The sequence below is a fragment of the Apodemus sylvaticus genome, chromosome 9 (assembly GCF_947179515.1).
Source record: "Apodemus sylvaticus chromosome 9, mApoSyl1.1, whole genome shotgun sequence".
Taxonomy (NCBI): domain Eukaryota; kingdom Metazoa; phylum Chordata; class Mammalia; order Rodentia; family Muridae; genus Apodemus; species Apodemus sylvaticus.
The window spans coordinates 38,006,954-38,028,552 of record NC_067480.1 but is presented as its reverse complement, the minus strand read 5'-3'; the positions used below and the strand labels follow the sequence as shown (position 1 = coordinate 38,028,552).

The 21,599-nt window shown below is 48.5% G+C and overlaps 2 protein-coding genes across 4 annotated transcripts; one reads left to right on the top strand and one right to left on the bottom strand.

Annotated features, from left to right (window-relative positions):
- The first annotated feature begins 8,910 nt into the window (after positions 1-8,910).
- On the top strand, positions 8,911-12,188 carry Zfand2b (zinc finger AN1-type containing 2B). 3 transcript variants are annotated; one of them, XM_052192367.1, is made up of 10 exons: positions 8,911-9,002; positions 9,130-9,202; positions 9,474-9,568; positions 9,795-9,926; positions 10,062-10,213; positions 10,657-10,749; positions 10,830-10,890; positions 10,984-11,051; positions 11,527-11,599; positions 11,906-12,188. In XM_052192367.1, the coding sequence occupies exons 2-10, from the start codon at positions 9,148-9,150 to the stop codon at positions 11,960-11,962; spliced, it is 786 nt and encodes a 261-aa protein (XP_052048327.1). In that variant the 5' UTR covers positions 8,911-9,002; positions 9,130-9,147; the 3' UTR covers positions 11,963-12,188. The 3 variants fall into 3 exon arrangements, with proteins under 3 accessions (XP_052048327.1, XP_052048325.1, XP_052048328.1); XM_052192365.1 differs by having other exon boundaries at positions 8,912-9,002; positions 9,127-9,202; XM_052192368.1 differs by having other exon boundaries at positions 8,912-9,202; positions 11,805-12,188.
- Positions 12,189-12,282: 94 nt separating this feature from the next.
- On the bottom strand, positions 12,283-21,123 carry Abcb6 (ATP binding cassette subfamily B member 6 (Langereis blood group)). The gene is made up of 19 exons (XM_052192347.1): positions 20,279-21,123; positions 19,851-19,988; positions 18,786-18,966; positions 18,527-18,628; positions 18,165-18,348; positions 16,766-16,887; positions 16,186-16,295; positions 15,806-15,871; positions 15,542-15,667; positions 15,315-15,391; positions 14,913-14,976; positions 14,728-14,813; positions 14,443-14,500; positions 14,106-14,210; positions 13,349-13,523; positions 13,105-13,217; positions 12,819-12,913; positions 12,667-12,735; positions 12,283-12,553 (listed from the first exon to the last, which is right to left on the bottom strand). Exons 1-19 carry the CDS (start codon positions 20,825-20,827, stop codon positions 12,442-12,444), a joined length of 2,532 nt encoding a protein of 843 aa, XP_052048307.1. The 5' UTR covers positions 20,828-21,123; the 3' UTR covers positions 12,283-12,441.
- Between the last annotated feature and the right edge of the window lie 476 nt (positions 21,124-21,599).

The window sequence follows — 21,599 nt, the reverse complement described above, 5'->3', positions numbered from 1 at the left end:
TTTGTTGTTTTGGTTTTTGGTTTTTGGTTTTCTTTTTAGAAAAATGTTAGGCTGGATCGTGGTGTCACATGTCTTTAATCCTAGCATTCAGGAAGCAGAAGCAGGCCATCTAAGAAAACCTTGTCTCAAAAAATAAAACAAAGCTGGGTGGTGGTAGCGCATGTCTTTAATCCCAGCACTTGGGAGGCAGAGACAGGCAGATTTCTGAGTTCGAGGCCAGCATGGTCTACAGAGTGAGTTCCAGGACAGCCAAGGCTATACAGAGAAACCCTGTCTTGAAAAAAAAAATAAAGAAAAAGGAAAGATGATATCTACAATATAGTTTTGTTTTAAATCATCATCATACCAGATAATCTGTTTCATATAACTTTTTTGTTTTTGTTTTTGAATACAGGGTTTCCTCTGTGTAGCCCTGGCTGTCCTAGAACTTACTCCGTAGATCAGATTAGACTCAAACTCACAGACATACCTGCCTCTGCTTCCCAGGGCCTGAGATTAAAGGAGTATTCCTCTACCATCTGGCTCATTACGACATTTTAATTCAGGTATACTATTTACCGTGGCTCATGTTCACTTCTCCAATATCCTCTCCAATACACACACACACACACACACACACAAGAGAGAGAGAGACAGAGACAGAGAGTCAGAGAGAGACCAGTGTGCTGAGTCCTCAGCTTCTGGTCGGAAGAGGATTAAGGGTGCTTACTTTATGACTAGGTTAATCCATGGATGACGCCATAGCTCAGTGGCTGTTGGGGCGGAACTGAGTTGGAGGACCATGTCCCTGAGGTGCCTTGGACAGTATATGCTCTCGCCCCAGACCCCTCCTCTCTCCTCTCTGCTTCCACCTGGCAAGAGATGAGCAGCTTTGCTTACTCAGGTCTCCTTCACCTTGATGCGCTGCCTTAAAACGAGCGAGGGGAGAGGGACTGTGGACTCAAACCTAAACAGCCATGAGCCAAGGGAAGCTCTCCACTCGAAGCTGTTTCTTTCAGGTATTTTGTCACACTGAGGAAGGACCTAGCACAAAAGCTATACTGATAATTATATATTTCTGATTGATACAATATTCTCAGACAGCAGAGTTTTAAAAACCTAACACACAGGAGCAAGAAACTAAAAATAAAGATAAGCAGAAAAGAAAGTTCTTATATGAAAAATATGATCACAGAAATGAGAAATTCAGATGAATGGCTATAACATAAACTTAAGAAAAAATTTTTAAAAAACAACAGAAATATAAAGTGGGTGCAGCGTTCCCCCATCCATAATCTTAGCACTTGGGAAACAGAGGCAGGAGGATTAGAAGTTCAAAGTCATCCTCAGCACCACAAAACATCTGAAGGCAGGAGACCTTGTCTCCAGGAATGGGGGGCTAGAGAGAAATAGGGAGCGAGGATGGGTGGGAGGCCATTGAGGAGGAGGGCTTTGGTGGGCTCATGGTGGGCTTTGGGCTCCATTTCACGGTAACACTAGAAACGGGAAAGTCAGCTTCACCGCTCCAGTCAGAAGAATGGAAAATCTCTAGCCTGGGTGGAGACATGGCATTCTGATGTGTGCCAAGGGTTAGAACATTACATACTATTGATTCTTTACTTAAGAGTTAACCCAACTGTGCCTGTCACTCAACTGGCCAGGAGCCCACCCCACAGGAAGGCTAATACACCTGAACACATGCTGAGACTATGAGGATAGTAATTATCTCTTTTTATTTCAGTTACTGACCAAAGCCTAGGCATCCTTCCCAAAGGCTGTTGGTTTTTTCTTTCTCTGAAGCCACCATCCCTTCTACCATGGGCTACTTGCCAACCTCCATTATAGAAGGTATAACTCTTTTCTATCCTCCATTATAGAAGGTATAACTCTTTTCTATCTCGGGCTTCTGGGCAGAGGTCAAGGTTTATAGCTTGCCTGCCTGTTGTTTCTCTCTGAAATGCAAATAAAAGTGTCCTTAGCCTTCCTTCCGAGTCTGTTCTTTGTTTTAAATTCTAATTTGTATGACTGTGTGTGCACCTGGGTTATATACGTGCACCACATGCAGGCAGGAATCTGTGGAGGTCAGATTCCTCTGACCTGGAAGATCCTCTGGAAGTTGAGTTGCAGGCCTTTCTGAGCTGACCAATATGGGTGCTGGGAACCAAACTTGGGTTCTCCGGAAGAAGAGCACTAAGTACTTTTAACTGCCGAGCTATCTCTTCAGGCCCCAAGGTCAACGTTTATTGGAGACCCCTAGTATCAAGATCCATTAATCTTTAAATCTGTTTAGGTCCATGGAAAAACAACTTGTAGTATCCAGTCTGGTGCGCTGGCCTGGGTCCAGGAGAAAAGACTGGCTGTGGTGTCTCCTCCCGCCTACACTCACTCAGCAGAAGGTCCCTCTAATTTACAGAGAATAAAGTCCTCCTGCCTTTTCTCAGGGTACAAGAGTGCAACCACATGACTGTCCAGATTAGGAAGGAGTCTGAGCACCTAACTGTTCCTTCAACAAGACTTTGCTATGATTTATATATGGTTATCCATTCTGAAATTTATATTGAGAGTCAATCCCCACTAAAGAGTATTAGCTTGGAGGATTCCTAGCTATCACACTATAAGAAAAAGAATAAATCTAATCTCCTTATGAAATATTAATAGTGGTCAAGTAGGATTTTAAGAGATCAATGGGGCTGTAATGAATTATCTCAAGATTGGTTCTGTTACAAAATCCTGTGTGGCTAAGCCTCTCCAGATTTTCTGACTCTTGCAGTCTAGGAGGTTCTTATCAAATGTGGGTCCCTTGCCTTGAATTAGAATTGTGAACCAGCAGGGCAGTGGTGGCGCAAACCTGTGATCCCAGCACTCTGGGAGGCAGAGGCAGGCGGATTTCTGAGTTTGAGGCCAGCCTGGTCTACAGAGTGAGTTCCAGGACAGCCAGGGCTCTACAGAGAAACCCTGTCTCGAAAAAAACCAAATCCAAAAAAAAAAAAAAAAAAAGAATTATGAACCAAAACAATGTGCTACATGCCTGTAATCTCAGCACTCAGAACGTTGAAGCAGGAAGATTACAAGGTTTAGACAACTCAATTTTTCAGTTGTTAAGGACATGATAGAGTAGATTTATGGGAGGTGGTGTTGTACAATATACAGAATAGGTGCTGAGTTTGGTGGCACATGCCTTTAAGCCCAGCATTTGGGAGGCAAAAGCAGACAGATCTTTGTTAGAGGCTAGCCTAGTCTACATAGCTAATTCCAGGACAGACAGGTTACATAGTCAGGACCCTGTCTCAAAAATAAAACAAAAGCAAAATAAAAGACTACAGAACCAAAGACAACGTAAATGGGTTCAGCCTGGTGTGGTGGTACATGCTTCTAGTCCCAGCACTCAAGAGGCAGAGGCAATCCAACCTCTGAGTTTGAGGCCAGCCTGATCTACAGAACAAGTTCCAGGACAGCCAGAGCTAAACAGAGAAACCATGTCTTGAAAATAAAAAAAAAAAAAAAAATCTGGGTTCAGATTTTTTAAACAAGTAACTTAATCCCTCTTGGTTTCAGCTTAAGTATAATTGGGACCAAGACAATCTTGCTGGTAATTCTCGCTTTGACCTTGTCTGCTTTAAGCCCACTGAAGATGAAATTAGAGATATCTGGCCATGACTGCACATGCTAACTTTTAGTGGCGCTAATGTCTGCTATGCCACGAAGTTATGGCTAGTTAGTGTGGCTAACACTGCTGTTGGACAAAGTCGTTTAGCAGGTTCAGGTATGCTTTGTTGATCTATAAAAGGCATGACTTAGCACTGCTTAATTGATAATTGATATCTCCTGAAACAACCAGGTAAGTTGCAAATCATTCTTAGATTTCCTTCAGCATTCTTCTTTATTTGGGAACCAAGGAAACTCCATCCGGACTATGTGTTGGGAGAACTGAGACTGGTTTGCCCCGCCTTCTCTCTGAAACTAAGGGACATGGTAGCAGACAGTGATAATGAGTAACAGTAGCTGCATGGGTGTAACAGGTCAGCAGGGAAAACAGTATCTAAGAAGATACTGTTGAGAGTGTAAGCCTATCTTATTGAGGTAAATACATTATGGAAATTTAAATAATTGTCAGGTGGTGGCCCATGCCTTTAATCCAGTACTTGGGAGTTTGAGGCCAGCCTGGTCTATAGAGTGAGTTCCAGGACAGCCAGGACTACACAAAGAAACCCTGCCTCAATAACAAACAACATTTTACAATACTCTAGGCGGAGGCCTAATGTGTACCTCAGTGGCAAAAGGCTTCCTCAGCATGGGTAAGGCATTCTTCCATCTCTCTCCAACATGATAAACATCAAACGGAAGCCATCAAACCATTTGGATTCATGCTCAAGAAAGGATCCCCCCTCCCGCAAATCTCTCTCTCTCTCTCTCTCTCTCTCTCTCTCTCTCTCTCTTCCTCCATCTCTCCTCCCCTCTGAGTTCTCAAACCCTTTAGTCATTCACAGAGTGGGAATGAGGGACGATATAGTGATCATTTTTGCTTCATCTGCTCCTCTAACTGGAAGCCTACAATTCTAAAACCAATGAGCATAGTATGGAAAACAAAAACTAGAGCTCCTGAAACCATCTGGTTATAGTTTCACTTGGACATAATAAGTTAAGTTCACTTGTTAAATTAAGTGGCTAGGGCCAGGCAGTGATGGCACACACCTTTAATCCCAGAATTCAGAAAGCACAGGAAGTTGTATCTCTTGAGTTGGAGGACAGCCTGGTCTACAGAGTGAATTCCAGGACAGCCAGGGCTACACAGAGAATCCCTGTCTCAAAAAAAAGAAAACAAACAAAATTAAGTGGGTTAGGGATACATCTCAGTGGTGGAGGGTATGCTTAGCATGCCCAAGGTCTAGGTTCAATCCTAAATAAATTAATGAGTGCATAAACAAATCATTTACAAAGAAAATTAATTCCATGAACTGAATATGCATACATACTATGTATATACTGGTGATGGTGGGGCTCAAATCCAAGACCTGACTTATGCTTGACAGGTAGGCCATTACTGACTGATATTCTTAGCCCTAGACAATGGATATTAATACAGCACATTATACGGGAGCCTTTTCAGATACTGGGTGTTCACTTTCAGAGCTTAGCAACTGTTCTACAGCTCCCATCAAAACCACCATGATGTAGCCAGCAAGCCAGAAAAGAATTCTGACTTGGCAAATGCTCATTTTTATTAAGATAAGCTACCATAACAGCTTTATCTAAAAGAGAGTTGGGGTTGCAAAATACACAGTCTTACTAACAAGGACATTTATTCACTTCTACCTTTACCATTGACTTCGACATTTCCTGCCTATTGTTTCTGCCATCTTCAGGGAATTGGCTTGTTCACTCGCTGTTTTGTTTGTTGATTTGTTTAAAAGGCTGAGTGATGAGCCAGGTGGTGGTGGCGCACACCTGTAATCCCAGCACTCTGGGAGGCAGAGGCAGGTGGATTTCTGAGTTCAAAGCCAGCCTGGTCTACAGGGTGAGTTCCAGGACAGCCAGGGCTCTACAGAGAAACCCTGTCTCAAAAAAATCAAAATCCAAAAAACAAAAAACAAAACAAAACAAAAGGCTGAGTTATGGATGTCACAAGTAATTCCAAAACAGAAACAATTTCTCATCTACACGCATAATCAGAGCTGGGTATGGTAGCCAAAGCCTATAATCCCAGCACCTGAGGCACAAATCTAAGACTAGTCTGGGCTTCATAACACAGCTATTCCAAACAAAGAAAACAAATAAGAATGAGCTGAAAAAGGGGTGCTCTTCTTGAACCCTACCATTTCAGAGACAGAGGAGGGTAGATCTCTATGAGTTCAAGAACAGGTAGGTCTTGAACAGTCCTACATGGTAAGTTCCAGGCTTGCCAGGGTTACAGTGAGGTAGTCTGTAGGAAAACTAACCAGCAAGGTTAAAGCTCTAAATCACTCCTACTCCTCTGTACTGCCTAAAACTGGGCACGCTGGTGCCTGTAATCCCAACACTGGGGAGGCAGAGGCAGCTCAGGAGTTCAAGGTCATTGTTGGCTACACATAGAGAGCTCAAAGGTAGCTGGGCTACAATAAGACCCTATCTCAAAAAACAAAACAAAACAAAAATCAAAACAAAAAAAAAAACCCACATCTACACTTTAACATTTGGATCATCAATTAGGAATACAAAAATTCTCAACCTTTTCTGGAAATAAGTGTTAAAGTCACTAGGTTATAAAGTCAATTGATTAATATTCAAAGGAAGCCCCACAATGCATTTGGAGTTAAAGCCTCTTCAGGGCTACATAGGAGTGGCCTTATCAGTTTGTGCAGAGTAGACCATTTTTATCAGTAGGGGGTTGTCAGTCACCCACACTATAACAACATTTATACTTTCTAAGAGGAATTAGAAAAGTTACTAGTGGCATCTTTTAAAAAGAAGGGGGTTAGCATGTTTGTCTTTTTTAAAGTTTATTTTATTTTATTTTATTTTATTTTATTTTATTTTATTTTACACATGCGATGTTCAGGGGGAATGAGGGTAGTTTAATTGGCTTACAGAAGTTATCCTCCCCAGACCCCATGGTTGATTGCAAACTATTAAAGGGATGGTACCATTACTGTGATGAAATACCATGACCAAAAGCAACTTGTGGAGGAAAGGGTTTATTTCACTCACAATTCCATCTAGTCAAAAGTGGTGAGGGCAAGAACTCAAGTGGAGCGGGAACCTAGGGTCAAGAGCTGAGCTGCTGCAGACAGAGGTCACAGTGAGGTGCTGCTCACTGGTTTGCTCATCATGGTGCAGCCTGCTTTCTTACAGCAGCGAGGACCACCAGCCCAGGAATGGTAAATGGTATCGTTTACCATGGGCTGGGCCCTGCCCTATCACCCCAGATCTTAGGGAGGCATTTTCTCAATTGAAGTCTTCCAGTCATATATATGACTGTAGTTTATGTCAAGATGACATAAAATTAACCATCTCAGTGGGATGAAGAGAAATGTAAAACAGAGCAACAGCATGAACAAGCACTTCAAAGCCTAAGGGCGAGTCTTAACTCTGTGCCTGAGTGTGTGTGCCTGAGAACACAGGCATATGCATATTGGATATTACATACAGGCTTAAAAATGTGTTTAAAGTTAACGGGAACTCTAGAGGCCTGCCTTTTCTTCTCTTTCTTTTTTCCTTTTCCTTTTTCTTTTTCTTTTCTTTTTTTTTTGGGGGGGGGGGAGATAGGTCTCACTATGTAGTCCTAATGGCTTCAAACTAGTTATCTTCCTGCTCCAGTGCTGGGATCATAGGTCACCACACTTGGAAAAACATGGTTTCAATTTTTTAATGCCTTATTGTCTATCTATCTAATCTATTTTTTTTCTTTTGAGACAGGGGTTCTAACTAGCTCCGCATACCAGGTTAGCATCAATCTCAGAGATCCACCCTGCCTGCCGTTGCCTCCCAAATGCTGGGATTATGTGCCACCATAAAACAACAGCAACATTAACAAAACCATCTACTTTAAAAGACTGGCTCTAGTTGGTCAGTGTCTACAATCCCAGCTGCTCACCAGGCTGAGACCTGTGTGTGTATGTGGGGGGGGGGGGGGTCAGGGTAGGGGAGGACCATAAAGTTGAGATCAGTCTGGGCAACTTAGAGAAGAGGCTTTCTCGAAAGAAATATGGCCAGGCAATGGTGGTGCACTCCTTTAATCCGTGCACTTGGCAGCCAGAGGCAGAGGCAGGTGGATCTCTGAGTTTGATACCAGCCTAGGCTACAGATTAAGTTTCAAGACAGCCAGGACTACATAGAGAAACAAAGCAATACAAACAAATAAAACCAACCAACCAGGGCTGGAGTGATGATGGCTCAGTGGTTAAGAGCATTGACTGCTCTTCCAGAGGTCCTGAGTTCAGTTCCCAGCAACCAGATGGTGGCTCCCAACCATCTGTAATGGGATCTAATGTCCTCTTCTGGTATGTCTGAAGACAGCTAGTGTACTCATATACATTAAATAAACAAATCTTTTAAAAAATTTTCAGAAACACTGAGAATATGCTGCACTAATGTTTTTCAAGTTGAGACATACAAGAAATCTGTGTTAACATTCCTTCGGGAGCTTCCCACTGAATCAGAAGTCCCAGGATCCAGGAATCTGTTTAAACTAGCTCTGTAGGTGATAAAGTGTCACATCTGAGGCTGCTGTCTTCTAGGTATTATGTGCTTGGACCCAATATGAAACCTGGTGCTTGACTCGTCGATACATTTTAATTATTATCACTGGGGGGGGGAGGGGAGTGCAGTTCTCCTGGGTTTTCTTCTCTCCTTTTCTTCTCTCTCAAGTAGTCCCCTTTGTGTGGCAGACGCTTTTACTTGGGGAGACAACTCGCAGTTCTCTAGGAAAAAACTGGGGACAGATAATTATTTCTCTCTTTCTTCCCCCCCCCCCCCCAGACTAGGTGTCTTTATGTAGTCTTGGCTATCCTAGAATTCGATATGTAGACCACTGTGCCAGGTTGGTAAACATCTATCTGATTTCGAGGTGACATTTTTAAAAAAAAGGAGGTGACGTGTAAACTAGAATGGAGGAGAGGAGATGACAGAGTAGATGTGCTCAGGTCATTCTGACAAGGGCCAGGGATGTCTTAGAGGGTGAACATCAACGCTAAAGCCTGGAGAGGAATCTGCACCACAGAGACACACAGAAACTCACATATTACAGAAAAGAGGCAGCCTCGGCCTTGAGAAATGGCTAGAGAAAAGTAACGAAGCAGGCCAAAGACCGAACTGCTTCCAAACCACCCTTGTCTACCGATAGGTCCACCTTTGCCTTCACTGGTTGGTTCTAAAAAAAACTCTTCTAAGCTTTAAACCGGCTCCCAGGCGTGGCTCAACTCTTCTGGGACGCTCCGCCTGCAATCTACTGTTGCCCGCGATGGACCCGCCCAACGTGATGACGTCAGTGCGCGCGCGCCCTCCGGAGGAGGAGTAGGGGCTGCGGGCCGGCAAGCGCCCCGGCTTCGGTAACCTGTGCTGGGCGGGGGGGAGAGGAAGAGGCGGGGCGGGGAGCCCCCGGAGTTGCTGTGTTGCGGACCCGGCCGGGAGCAGGATTCCTTGGCACGCTCAGCTCTCGCTTCTTCCCCGCAGCAGGCCCGGCACGGCCAGGCGATGGAGTTTCCGGACCTCGGGGCTCACTGTTCCGAGCCGAGCTGTCAGCGCTTGGGTGAGGGGCGGAGCACGCGGGAGGCGGGGCCGGACGGCTGGGGCAGGGGACTGCAGGTAGGGCAGGGAGGGTGGGCACTGGAGCTGGAAAGGCCAGGAGGGCGGGGCTCGTAGTTGTGGGCGGAGACTAGAAGGCGTGGCCAAATTGGTCGTGAAGGGGTGCAGTGTGTTGCAAATTGGGCGGAGTTTTTCCTACTGGAGCAGCAGCTTTAAGCTAGAGGAAAGGACACCTAGGTTCCCTCTGAACCAGTAATCTGACCCATTCTCTGTAGATTTTTTGCCACTCAAGTGCGATGCCTGCTCGGGCATCTTCTGTGCAGACCATGTGGCCTACGCCCAGCATCACTGTGGATCAGCATACCAAAAGGTGAGGAGGCGATAGTGAGGGTGGCAGGGTGTGGTTGTATGGAGAGAAGAGCCGGTGCAGATGCTTTCAGGAATCTGTCTAAGTTAAGTTTTCTCCTCTTAGTTATTGTGTTTCTAAGCCCGGTACTGGGAAACTTTGTTTTCTATTTGTGTATTTGTGAGTGGAATATTCAGGTTCTTTAAGAGACTGGTTGGCTCTCAGACTGACTCCTGACCCTTGATTTTAGGATATCCAAGTACCTGTGTGCCCCCTCTGTAATGTGCCTGTGCCGGTGGCCAGAGGGGAGCCTCCTGACCGGGCTGTGGGAGAGCATATTGACAGAGACTGTCGCTCAGATCCAGCACAGCAAAAACGCAAGGTAAATAACTAATGGAAGGGTTAGTCAGGCAACCCAGCTGGTATATTGACACCTGCAAGCCTGAAAGGCTAGCTCTAGCTCCATGGGTCTAGAGGAGAGAAAGGTTCATAAATAACAAACCTTGTTTCATCTCAGATCTTCACCAATAAGTGCGAACGCCCTGGCTGCCGGCAGCGGGAGATGATGAAACTGACTTGTGACCGCTGTGGCCGAAACTTCTGCATCAAGCACCGTCACCCACTAGACCATGATTGCTCTGGGGAAGGTCATCAGACCAGCCGGGCAGGGTAATTAACACCAAATATCCTACTTGTTTTTCTTCAGCCATGTCTGCCTTGACCAAGGGAGTCTTTATGCTTTTTGCCTCCTTTTGCCCACAGTACTGTGGATTGAAGGCAGGCAAGCACTCTACCACCGAGCTACTGCCTTGGCCCATTTTTGTTGTTTTGAGAGGTTTCACTTCTTAGCTCAGGCTAGCTTCAAACTTGTGGCAGTCCCTCTGCCTCAGATCCTCCAGGGCTGAAATTACAGCATACATTACTTCTGGCTCCTTTTATTTCTTGGAAACAGGATTCCACAAAGTTGCCCAGGCTGTCATTGAACTCACTCTGCCCTGTACAGTTTTCAGTTTTCCTGTCTGAACCTCTCAGGTAGCTGAAATTACAGACAACCCTCTTGACATTCAAAGCCTAGCCTGAGAGGTTTTTTAAAATGGATTTCTTCCCTTCAGGCTTGCTGCTATCTCCAGAGCACAAGGTCTGGCTTCTCCAAGCACTGTCCCCAGTCCAAGTCGGACCCTGCCTTCGTCATCCTCCCCTAGCAGGTAGGCCTACCCGTTTCTCCTCTCCCCATTTTAACCCCTTCACATCTCTGACCACAGCCTGCTTTAATGTCCCCCTGTAGAGCCACATCCCAGATTACACCCAGGACAGCCCCTCCTGTTATTGCTTTGCAGAATGGCTTGGTAAGTTGGGGGAAAAGGTTGGATAGACAGAAGTAAATCCACACAGAGTAAAGGCCGAGGAAACTAGTCTTTCTGTTTTGTCTCCCTTTGCAGAGTGAGGACGAGGCCCTGCAGCGTGCCCTGGAACTGTCCCTTGCAGAGGCTAAACCCCAGGTCCCGAGGTACCTGCTCTGAATGAGGACAAAATCTGTTTGGAAAAATTGAAGTGGAACCATGCCAACCCACTACTATAGCTAAAAACTTGATTTCAAAATTAGATGAAGTGAGCTGGGCGGTGGTGGCGCATGCCTGTAATCCCAGCACTCTGGGAGGCAGAGGCAGGAGGATTTCTGAGTTCGAGGCCAGCCTGCTCTACAGAGTTGAGTTCCAGGACTGCCAGGGCTATACAATGAAACTGAGAAACCCTGTCTCGAAAAAACCAAATCCAAAAAAAAAAAAAAAAAAAAAAAAAAATTAGATGAACTGTATATCCCCAAAGGCCAAACCAGTGGCAGTAATGCTGATAAATACTATGTTGATTTATAGAAAATAAAGATGGAGGTCACACTCAAAAATTCTCAGTACCATGATACTGAACAGATGAAATCCTCAGATTTTTAGATGTTACTGTCACTGACTTAAGCTCTTCCTTTCCAGTTCTCAGGAGGAAGAAGACTTGGCGTTAGCACAGGCACTGTCAGCCAGTGAGGCAGAATACCAGCAGCAGCAGGTATGAGGAGGTGTGAACTGGGTCCTGTGTTGGAGGGTGAGAAGTTAGAGTTGGTCCTGCCCAGTTGTGGATAGTTTCGCCGTGGGGATTATCCTTGTGCTTCCTTCCAGTGGCTCCAGCTCCAGCCGAGCCCTGAAATGAAGCCAGTCCTCTCCTGCTCTTTGACTTCACACCCTGTCTCCTCCTTCTCCTCTCCTTGCTCCAGGCGCAGAGTCGTAGCTTGAAGCCGTCCAACTGCAGCCTGTGCTAGGGTCCTGGGCTTGGGGAGGGAGGCTCACCCAAGGACTGTGGCCCTCACATCTCCAGGGTACACAGGGAAAGGAAGCACAGAAAAGCCTGGGTCACAGCGACAAGCAGCAGTGACACGGAGGTGCTCCATGGAGCCTGGAGAGGAAGCAGCCAAGCTCACTCTGCTGCTGCGGAAGGAAGGAAGCGGGCGGCCGGGAAGCGCTCTCGGGTTGGGCCTTGGTAGGTGCTAACCAGACTGGATCCCCACAGCCTCTTTCATCATGTCACCCGCGTCCCTGGGCTGCCACATGTGGTGGACAGGGAGAGGGCTGGGAAGAGTAAAGACTGGCAATCAGTAAGATGTCTGAGTGCTCCGTTTCTTTTTTGGGAATGTTCATTCAGCTCAAGGGTAGTGGCCCTTGCAGTACCCACACAACCAAACCACAGCCGCCAGCTGCCCTTGCACAGGCCATTTATTTCCTTACGATGCCTTCTGGAAGGTCCCTTTCCCTTACAATAGCTAGCACCGAACTCCTACACCAGGATGAAATGAAGGCAAGGAGGGGACATATCTTCTCCTGAGTTAGCTGCGGGGAGAAAAGCGGTCCCTTTTATTACTGCGCTGTGTCCTGAGGTTTAGATTCTTCAGGGACAGTTTCTTGTCCTTGCTGCTGCAGTTGCCACATCTCAGCATAAACACCACCTCGGGATAGCAGGGCTTCATGCCTGGGATGATAAAACAAGGGTAAGTCCCACTCACTGGTTTCACCCCAATCTCAAGAGAGAACAGAGGAGACACCCTTTGGGAGCTTCCGCCCTGCTCATCCTTCCCGGCTCACCTTCCTCTCTCTATGATGCAGCCGTCTTTGATGACAAGAATCTGGTCAGCATTGACCACAGTTGAGAGCCTGCGAGGTCAGACATCAGTTACTTACTACCTGCATCCAAAGTGCTCCACACTGCCAGCCACGTCAGCCCTGTAGCTCTGTACCTGTGTGCTACTACGATGGTGGTGCGGTTGGTGCAGACTTTGGCCAGAGAGGCCTGGATGGCTCTCTCATTGGATGTATCCAGTGCTGATGTTGCCTACAGAAAGAGCTTGGGTGAAATGCTCTTGCTACCCAGAGGTTCCAAGGAAGGGAGGATGCAGGCTGCTAGAGGAGAGGTTGGGCTCATGGCTTATGGAGGGTTTTGGTGACGATGGCTGTCTCGAGGTAGGGAACTGCTCAGGAACCAGGCAGAGGTGGGAGCCTAGCAGGCACGCTCTGGGGCCTCACCTCATCCAGCAGAATGATGTCAGGAGCCTTAAGGATGGTGCGGGCGATGGCCACGCGCTGCTTCTCGCCACCACTCAGTTTCAGACCCCGCTCCCCGACCCGTGTCTCATACCCTGTGGATATTAAATACCTCTCATGTCACATGTTAGATAAGCTTGTTTTCTGGAGCCAGGTGGGCAAGGAAGGGGTAGAACTGAATTTGAGAGAGAGACAGGGTATCACTGGGTAGGGAGGAAGACCTTACCTTCAGGGAAAGACAAGATGGCATCGTGAATGCCTGCGGCCTGAGCAGCAGCCTCTACCTCACTGTCCCCAGCGGTGACACGACCATAGCGGATATTGTTGGCAATGGTGTCGTTGAAGAGGACAGTGTCCTGGGGTACAACTCCAATGTGAGACCGGAGAGAGATCTGGGTCACCTGAGACCGAAAGACCAAACATGTCCTGTCCTGTGAGACCCCTCCAGGATTCCAGAAAGCCCCAGGAATAAACAGCCTGGGGTAAGATTCCGACCATGGCCACCACAAATCTTAGCTGGGTGGGCAAATCATGCAATCACTTTAAATCATCCCCATTCATGAACAGAAAACATGGCTTCTGCCTGCTTCACAGAAAAGCATACTTCACATGGTACCTGATTGCTTTCCTGGGTGACTGTGGGTCACACGGTACTAAGAAGACCCACATTTTTAAACATTTAGAGGTGCTAGGAAGTAAGCCTGAGGGCCTTAGGCTAGGTCAGTATGCTATAGCTCCAACCTCTCCCTTTCCCCAGTTATTTAGAGACCGGGTCTGGCTAGTGACTCTGGTTGGCCTGGAACTCCTTTGTAGCTCTGGCAGGCCTTGATCTTGCTATATCCTCCATGCTGAGATTACAGACGCACACCATCAAACCATGCAAGTCCCTAGTGTTTTTGCAAGGCTGGTATCTCAGGGATGCCCACCCCCTTGCTGTTCTTCCACAGACCACTAAATTACAGTCTTCTCCGCAGCAACCTTACCTGTGAAATGTCCTGTCCATCTATTCGGATGCAGCCAGAGTTGATGTCATAGAAGCGAAACAGCAGGCGCAAAACTGTGCTCTTTCCTGCCCCAGATGGGCCTACCTGTTGCATTGGAAACATGGGAAGGAAATTCTCAGGACTTCCCTCTGGCTTTTAAGGCTCTCTCTTTAAGGGGCCACCAACATCCAGGAGGGCTGCTACATTCAGTCCTGTGGCCGGTTATTACCAGGCGCTGGACACCTAGCCCGGACCGTGAGGAGCCATCATAGGGAACACATGCGAGAAACTCAAGGAATGGCAGGAATGGCGGCCCAGTAGCTAGGACTCCTCTTACCAGAGCCACCGTCTGCCCAGGCATCACAGTGAAGGACACATCTTGTAAGGTCTCCCGCCTGTAAGCGAAGGTGGTGGATTTAGTAGTAGATCTACTGGATCACCCAGTAGTAGATGGATTTCCATCCCCAGAGCTGATGGTCCTTACCCTCTCCTGTCCGGGCTCCCTGTCCCCTACCCCACAGTGGTAGGTTGCAAAGCTGGGTCTCAGGGCAGGATGAAGAGCAGGAAGGCAGTGTGCCAGTGTATGAGAGGGAAAGAAAGCGGGCAGGAAGGGGGTGCTCACCCATCCGTGTAGCTGAAGTGCACATTTTCAAACTCAATCCGGCCCTTATGAAAACGAAGGGGCCCTGCACCAGGGACATCCTTCACCTGGAGAGCACAGCCAACAAGTGCTGCCACCCCTGGCCTGGGAGCCTCTGGACACACTCCCCCTACTCACTCCATCTTCTCGTTCCTCCCCCTACTCACCTCTGTCTCCTCTTTCAGCAAGTCAAACATGTTCTCCATGTCAATGAAGTTAGTCTGGATCATCCTGCAAGGAGAGCAAAGGCTGGGTGGGCCCTCAAGGAACGGAGGACTAGCAAGGGGGAGGGAGGACTAGCAAGGGGGAGGGAGGACTAGCAAGGGGGAGGGAGGACTAGCAAGGGGAAGGAGGACTAGCAAGGGGGAGGGAGGACTAGCAAGGGGGAAGGAGGACTACCAAGGGAGGTAGGACAGCAAGGGGGAGGGAGGACTAGCAAGGGAGGGAGGACTAGCAAAGGGGAGGGAGGACTAGCAAGGGAGAGGGAGGACTAGCAAAGGGGAGGGAGGACTAGCAAGGGGAGTGAGTGAGGACTTCCCTGAGCAGGGCAGGGACAGGAATCAGCTTACCTGTAGTAGGTGCCAAACCAATTGAGAGGCATGTACAGCTGGGTGATGTAAGTGCCAAAAAGCACAAAGTCCCCGACCTGTAGAGACCCGGAGAAGCAAATATGTCACAGGAAGCCAGCAGGTCGCTCGAGCTCTCTGTTACTTCATTGTCATGCCATCCAGCAACCTAGTGGCTCACCCGTGACCCCCTTCTGTCCACTGCCCATCCTTTCATGAGTCTGCCTCACCTGCAGCTTCTGCTCACTGACGAAGTACGCACAAAGCAAGGAGCCAGCAAGGAGCCCAAGTCCAATCACCAGGTTCTGCGTCTGATTCAGCACAACCAGTGAAGCGGTTGACTTCCACTCCAAACCCTAGGGGTTAACAAATCAGGAGGAGGGCGTGGCCTGGGAGGCCAACCACCACCAAACCCCACGCAGGTGCCAGGCCCAGGCCTAAGCCCTGGGTCTCACTCTCCTCAGGCCTGGTAATGACAGCTCCCAAGTCCTCACCTGAAACTTGAGGATGGCCTCTCGGTAGCGTTCTACTTCATAACCCTCGGCGTTGTAGTACTTCACCTGATGGATTCACACAGTACACAACTGAGGGACTGTTCTCTCCAGAGTCCTGATCCCTTTATCCCAATTTCTAAATTTACTTTTAATAATAATTAAAAAATAATGTGTGAGATGGGGGTCTTGCTATGTAGCCTGGTTGGCCTGAAACAGGCTCTGCTGGCCAGGTTAGGGCTTGAACTCAGAGAGATCCACCTGCCTCTGCTTCTTCCCAATCTCTAATATCCCCTCCAGATTCTTATCATTTTGGCGCTCCCGCCATGCCCCCCCCCCCCACCTCTCCTTGCTTCCTACCGCCATCTCAGGGCCACTGTTACCGTTTCAAAGTTTAGCAGAGAGTCCACTGCGCGTGCCCGGGTGGCATTTTCCTGTGTGTTCATTTCACGGCGGAACTTGGCTCTCCACTCAGTGACCGCAATAGTCAGGACTACAGGAGGATGACAGCAGTGGAAAGAACAAGACATCATCCCCAACAGCCGAGACCAAATATCAATGGCTGCCCCCTGCACCACACATACTGAACCTATGCTAGCACCAAAGACCCAGACATGGAGAAAGAATTGTAAATCCACCAAGAAAGGAAGTGTGTACAAGATAGCTTTGTAATCCGGCAAAATTTCATGGAGAAGATGTTTTTGATGAGCACAGGAAAAGATGCATTATGTGCTACACAGGTCACACCGTGAGGGCATGTGTCATACATGCCCTTCCTGGGCTTTTGTCTGTTTTACCTTAACAGGGAGAGTAGGCCTTCCTATCACACCAGCAGTGAACAGAGGCTAGTCTAGCCTACCAATCCTTGGCCCACAGAAGGAGAACCGGCTAAGTGGGCGTAGGGCTCATGGTCAAGGAAGACCCTACACAGTTCAGGGAGATGGTCTCCCGGGCAGCACTCACTGAGGTAAAGGCTCATGCACAGGAACACAATGAGGCCAAACCAGGCATTGAAGAACATGCTGAAGTAGATGATGCCAATGATGATGTCAGCCAGGGTGGGGATAATGTTGAACACCAGGTAGCTAGAAGGGAAGTCAGGGAGAGAACAGCTTGCCGGTGGAAACTCAGCATCCTTCCTCAGGGACTCACCTTAGCCTAGTTTTATTTTCAACAACAGACTAGAATGACTCTAAAGACCCCTCAAGAAGTAGATGGCCAAGAAGGCCTGGGGGGCAATGGCTATAATCCCAGCCCTCTTGAGATTAAGGCTAGCCCAGATAAAGGGCTGAGGATATGGATGGAGCGTTTGCCAAGCATATACAAGGTCCTAGGTAGTTCAGTCTTCAGACACAACACACACACACACACACACACACACACACACACACACAGAGGCACCAAAAAGATAAAAATCCGTAACAGCAAGCCAGGCGGTGGTGGCACACGCCTGTAATCCCAGCACTTGGGAGGCAGAGGCAGCGGATTTCTGAGTTCGAGGCCAGCCTGGTCTACAGAGTGAGTTCCAGGACAGCCAGGACTACACAGAGAAACCCTGTCTCAAAAAAAAAAAAAAAAAATCCGTAACAGCAACAAACTAATCTCTATCAATTACAGGTAAGAGAGATCTTTGTACATGGTTGAAAAAGAACCTCAGCTGGTTGTAGTGATATACAAGGGAGGTAGAGACAGACGGATCTCTGTGAGTTCAGGGCAAGCCTGGTCTACAAAGTGAGTTCCAGGATAGGCAGGGCTTTTACACAGAGAACCCCTGTCTCAAAACACAAAAAGCAAAACCTAATCCCCATGAGATTTTTGTTAAGGCAATTTCAAAAAAAGAACCTATGTCAAGGAATCTTTTGGTTTAAAAAGATGTTCACAGTACCATATTATATCTGTGAGATTTAACACAAAATAAGTAGTTTAACATACTAAGTAAGCCTAGTAGGAAAACTCTGGAGAAATAAATGGAACTCAAAAGATTTGGTCTATTCCACTTTTTTCCTGTCTAATTATGAACATGTTTGTAGGTGTGGGAGGGGCCTCAGAAGGCAGTGTCCCAATCTCCTGGGGTTAGAGTGACAAGCAGGTGTATCTGTGGGCTGCCCGAGGCAAGTGATGCTGGGAACTGACTTCAGATCCTCTGCAAAAGCAGAGTGTATTCTTAACTGTGGAGCCTTCTCTCTAGCCCCCATTTTTAGTTTCTTGAGCTAGAATCTTAAGTAGTCCAAGAGAGGCTAAAACTCATTGTGTAGCTGTTTGCCAAGAAGACCCAAACAAAGCGAGGTAGGAGGGGCAGAGCAGCGTCAGCTGAGTCTTCCCAGCCCCCCACCCCCATATACACTTTCCACTGCCGTGGCACCTGAGCAGTCCTGTGACACTGGACGTTCCCCGGTCCACAATCCGAAGCACCTCCCCGGTCCGCCGGCCCAGATGCCAGCGCAGTGAGAGCTCATGCAGGTGAGAGAAGAGACGCAGCTCCACACCTCGGGACGTGAACTGCTGCACCCGGATCCACAGGAAGGTTCGCAGGTTGCTCACGAAACCTGGGGAAGCCAGGGAAGTTTTCTGAGGTCCTGGGGGCTGAGGGAAATTAGCCCAACACCCAGATGCTAGAGGTCTCAGCACCCAGGGGGTCTGTAGAAGGACTATCAGAAGCAAGGCAGTGAGGGAGTTCCCAGGAGACACTGATGCCAACCAAGGTGAAGATGGAGTCCCTCATACCTGTACTGCCAGTGCCACCCCCCTGGAGGAACTTGAGGAAGACATAGGTGATAACCGTCCAGGCCAGGGAGCTCCAAGGTGCCTTCGCCGTCAGTAAGTTCACTGTGGATTAAAGGCATCAGGGTACACCTTCAACAACCAGGATTCTTTAAGGCAAAAGTGCTCCAGGTTCTGACCACCTACCTCCCATCTTGGCATAACCTCCCTAGGTAAGGGCCAACCCAGCCACTAAATCGAACATACCCTTCCACCCCCTCACCAATGTCCCTATAGAAGATGGGGACCAACACATTGAGTGCTCGGTCCAACCCCATGAGTCCCAGGCAGATGAGCACAATCAGCTGAAGTGACGGACTTCCCCGAGGCCACAAGTAGCTACTCAGCAGTCGAAGCTTCCGGCCAAGGTCTCTCCAGGTGGATCGTGTGTCTGTTGAGCGGCCCTAGGAAAATGTCACACAGGAGGAAAGCTTACAAAGAAGTATACTTGCCCAGGTATCTGCAGGGAATAATATACAGGATCACAGCTCACAGATATCCAAGGCTCACACGTGATTCCTCTCAGAGTTAAGAAAGCCACTGGATCGCAAACTGAACTTTGGGATGAGAACTGATTCAGATGGGATTATGGGGGGAGGGGGGAGGCCCCCCAAGAAATTCCTTTCCCCAAAGTCTGGTATTTAGACAAAAGTCAGCATTCCTCCAGAGGCTTGAAGATATACTTCTACTGGCAAAAAGGGGTCAGTCTCCCCATCTCTGCCAAAAGGAACATGTGGTTCTTCCATTACCACGACTATGAGCCTAACAGCATGTCAGGGTCATTGTTCTCAGTCCATCGCAGACACTCCCTTGTTCCAGGTACCCAGTCACGTATAACCAGGGAGCCCCCCCTGCCTTTCTCTGCTTTCTCTGAGACACAGCTTTGGTAGTTTGAAATAAACCTCCTTCTCACCTATGGGGTAGCTATTTGTTTCTTGCTGAACCTATTTCATTCAGAGATGATGACACAGAATAAAATTAAAATAAATCCCAGCATTCAGAGAGGCTTGGAATGTAGTTTGGTGGGAGAGACATGTTTAATGTTCACAAAGTACTGGGTCCTGCACAAAGATACAGTCTTGACTGAGAAAATCAGGGATACCTGGTTCCTCTGTTTTATTTATTTATTTTTGTTTTGTTTGTTTGTCTGTTTGTTTGAGAGGGAGGCTTTCTCTGTGTGACAGCCCTGGCTGTCCTGAAACTCACTTTGTACACCAGGCTGGCTTTGAACTCAACAGAGATCTGCCTGCCTTTCTATTAAAGGAGTGTGCCACCACCTTTGGTATACCTGGTTCCTTCCTACATCTTGGTCTTCTTCATGAACATGTAGGGTATAAGACTGGGGGCGAAGTCCAGGGGCCCAGAGCCCCAAGATAAATAGCCCTCCAGAGGTCACATAACGCAGGACCCACAGGCCAAATTGAACCTAGAATGAAGAGAACAGGTGTGAACCACGACCCAAACCTTATTGTATTACTTCTTACAACACTCAGATGCTTGTTAGGAGACTAGCAACAGGTTTAGAAAAAAAAAAAAAAAAAACAACCCAGAGTGACTCAGCACAGACACACCCCATGCTGGGCTGCCCCACCAGCTGGCTATCAGCTTGCAGCCACCGCCAGGCACCCCATTCTTTTTTCTAAAGCATGGAGTCAGTAGGTCCAGACGCAGTTCCCATCAAACCTCAGTGTGTCTCCTCCCAATAAAGCCCCTTACCTGCTGGCCCAGATCTGCCCTGGCCCACCACCACTGCGGGCTGTTCCAAGATACTAGGGCCAAGTTCTCGGCTGCAAATGCGACCGTCCAGAGGAGCAGGAGACCCAAGCTATGTCTGAACTTCATCCAGACGCCCATTGCCAGACTCTGCCGTGCCTGGCTCCGTTCCACCACGAGCAGCCACAAGCCACAGGCACTGGCCAGACTCTCCAGCACAGAAGCCAGCAGTAGGTAGCCTGGCAGGCGGACCCCCTGAGCAGTGCCCACTCGACCAGCCAGACCGGCCAGGGGCAGTACCATCTGAAGTGTGGCCAGAAACAGCTGCAGCACATAGGGAGCCACCCGAGGGCCGGCCGCCCAAGACAGTTCCTCGGGGCCAGCAGGCACCTCCCGACGCCTGCAGGGAAGAACCAGCACCAAGGCCAGTACCCCCAGAGTCATGAGTGTCGAGGGCACTAGTGTGAAGAAGAAGCAGGGACTCAAGCCATTCTGAGTCCAAGCCGGCCCCACCGGCCCTTCGGCCTCGCAGTAGTTGCCGACAGTCACCATGGCGATGTGTGGCTGCGGGCTGAACTTGAGGTCACTGCAGAATCAAAGAGTCGGGCTGGCCATTCCGAGAGGGCGGCAGATGCCAGGGTGTCCTGGAACATGGAGCTACGGCGCCGGGGTCGCGGGAAGGGACGCACGTGGACCTGCTACACTGCCCACTCTCTCCACGCACGCGCCGCTAACCACGCATACTCACGCAAGCCACGTACGCCGTGCTTGCCGGTTCCCACTCGCTAGCAGCTGGGACCCTAAGGCCCGGAGCCGCCGCACAAAAATGTTGTGTCCTTTACGGCAGCGGCCCCGCCCACCAGATCTATCCAGGGTTCCCATTGGCCAAGGGTGAGGAACACAAATAGGGCTGAGAGCCGACTGGGTCACGTGTTCAGGGCGGGAAATCTAACCTGAACCTGACTGGAGACTTTGACCTCTACCGAAGTGTCCGTCTGACTCTGCCTCCCATCACCTTCGCCCTTTAAATAACTATTACACCATAGCCTCGCGGGTCTCGAACCTGCTTCAGTTCCCTCTGTCATAGTGCTAAGGAGCGAACCCAGGGCTTCACACATTAGCGAGCTACCAAACACACTAAACAGCCCTTCCCTGAGTCCTGGCTCTCTATCCTGTGGTGTCACAGGCATTGATTCCCGGAGGCGCCCAGACAGACCTCCTTTACAGTCCTAAGACCCCAGCTGCTGCGTGGAAAAAACAGAAGCCACAACCCGCTCAAAGTCCCTTCTTTATTAAGGGTTATCAAGCTGTACAGGGTTCCCAC